Below are 877 nucleotides of genomic sequence, written 5' to 3'. Positions count from 1 at the left end.
ATTTCAATATAAAACAATTAAATACCTGTAACAATAGAAATAGTAACAAGAATAGAAACAATAACAAAATAATACCTATAGAGTACAACTTTAAGCCCTTTACTATCAACAGAGCAGTTTCTCACCTCTTTAATATTTCCAGCCAGGTCTCTGTAGTACTGAAACCCTTCCTTAGGGACATACTTGTTGAAGAATCCTTGAACTGGATTGCTTTTGTTTACTTGGTGTGGTGTATGTAATCTTTGTGGTTGTTGTTGTTGTTGTCTGCTTGTGGTTGGCTGTGGGTGCTCTGGCCCTGATCCTCTATCTTTGTCCTGCTAAAAAAACAAAATCAATATCTGATATAGGTACAAGAATTCAAAGTTGCAAGAGGAAATTGTTGATTATATCAATCACAGTATTTGACTTGTACTTTCCCTCCTCTCAGTTAGGAGGCACAAGCACTTACACACACATGAACACACATGTTGGGATCTTCTGCCTATCAAATTCAATCACAAGGCTTCAGTCAGCCCGAGGTTATAGCAGAAGACACTTGCCCAAGGTGCCATGCAGTGGGACTGAGCCTGAAACCATCTGGTCGAAAAGCAAGCTTCCTAACCACACAGCCATGCCGGTGCCTATCAAACTCTCAGAAGGATGAAGGGTAATGTTGACAAGAGAGGGATTTGAAAATAGTATAAAGACAGAGAAAATGCCATTAAGCATTTTGACTGGCATGCTAACGATTCTTATTTCTTTATTGGCCACCAGGGGACTGAACATAGAGAGGACAAACAAGGACAGACAAAGGGATTAAGTCGATTACATCGACCCTCAGCGCATAACTGGTACTTAATTTATCGACCCCGAAAGGATGAAAGGCAAAGTCGACCTC

At 40.4% G+C, this 877-nt stretch overlaps 1 protein-coding gene across 2 annotated transcripts in view; it reads right to left on the bottom strand.

Annotated features, from left to right (window-relative positions):
* LOC106875383 (ankyrin repeat domain-containing protein 31) overlaps positions 1–877 on the bottom strand; it is a 97,768-nt gene that overhangs the window by 7,879 nt on the left and 89,012 nt on the right. Inside the window, exon 11 of one of the 2 annotated variants that reach the window (XM_014923488.2) lies at positions 126–314. In XM_014923488.2, coding sequence (XP_014778974.1) covers positions 126–314 — 189 coding nt within the window. Of the gene's footprint in view, positions 1–125; positions 318–877 lie in introns of both variants that reach the window. The other variant, XM_014923487.2, reaches the window with a different exon arrangement.

The sequence above is a fragment of the Octopus bimaculoides genome, chromosome 2 (assembly GCF_001194135.2).
Source record: "Octopus bimaculoides isolate UCB-OBI-ISO-001 chromosome 2, ASM119413v2, whole genome shotgun sequence".
Classification (NCBI taxonomy): Eukaryota; Metazoa; Mollusca; class Cephalopoda; order Octopoda; family Octopodidae; genus Octopus; species Octopus bimaculoides.
The sequence above is the reverse complement of the archived record's forward strand: the minus strand, read 5'-3'. Positions and strand labels throughout refer to the sequence as shown.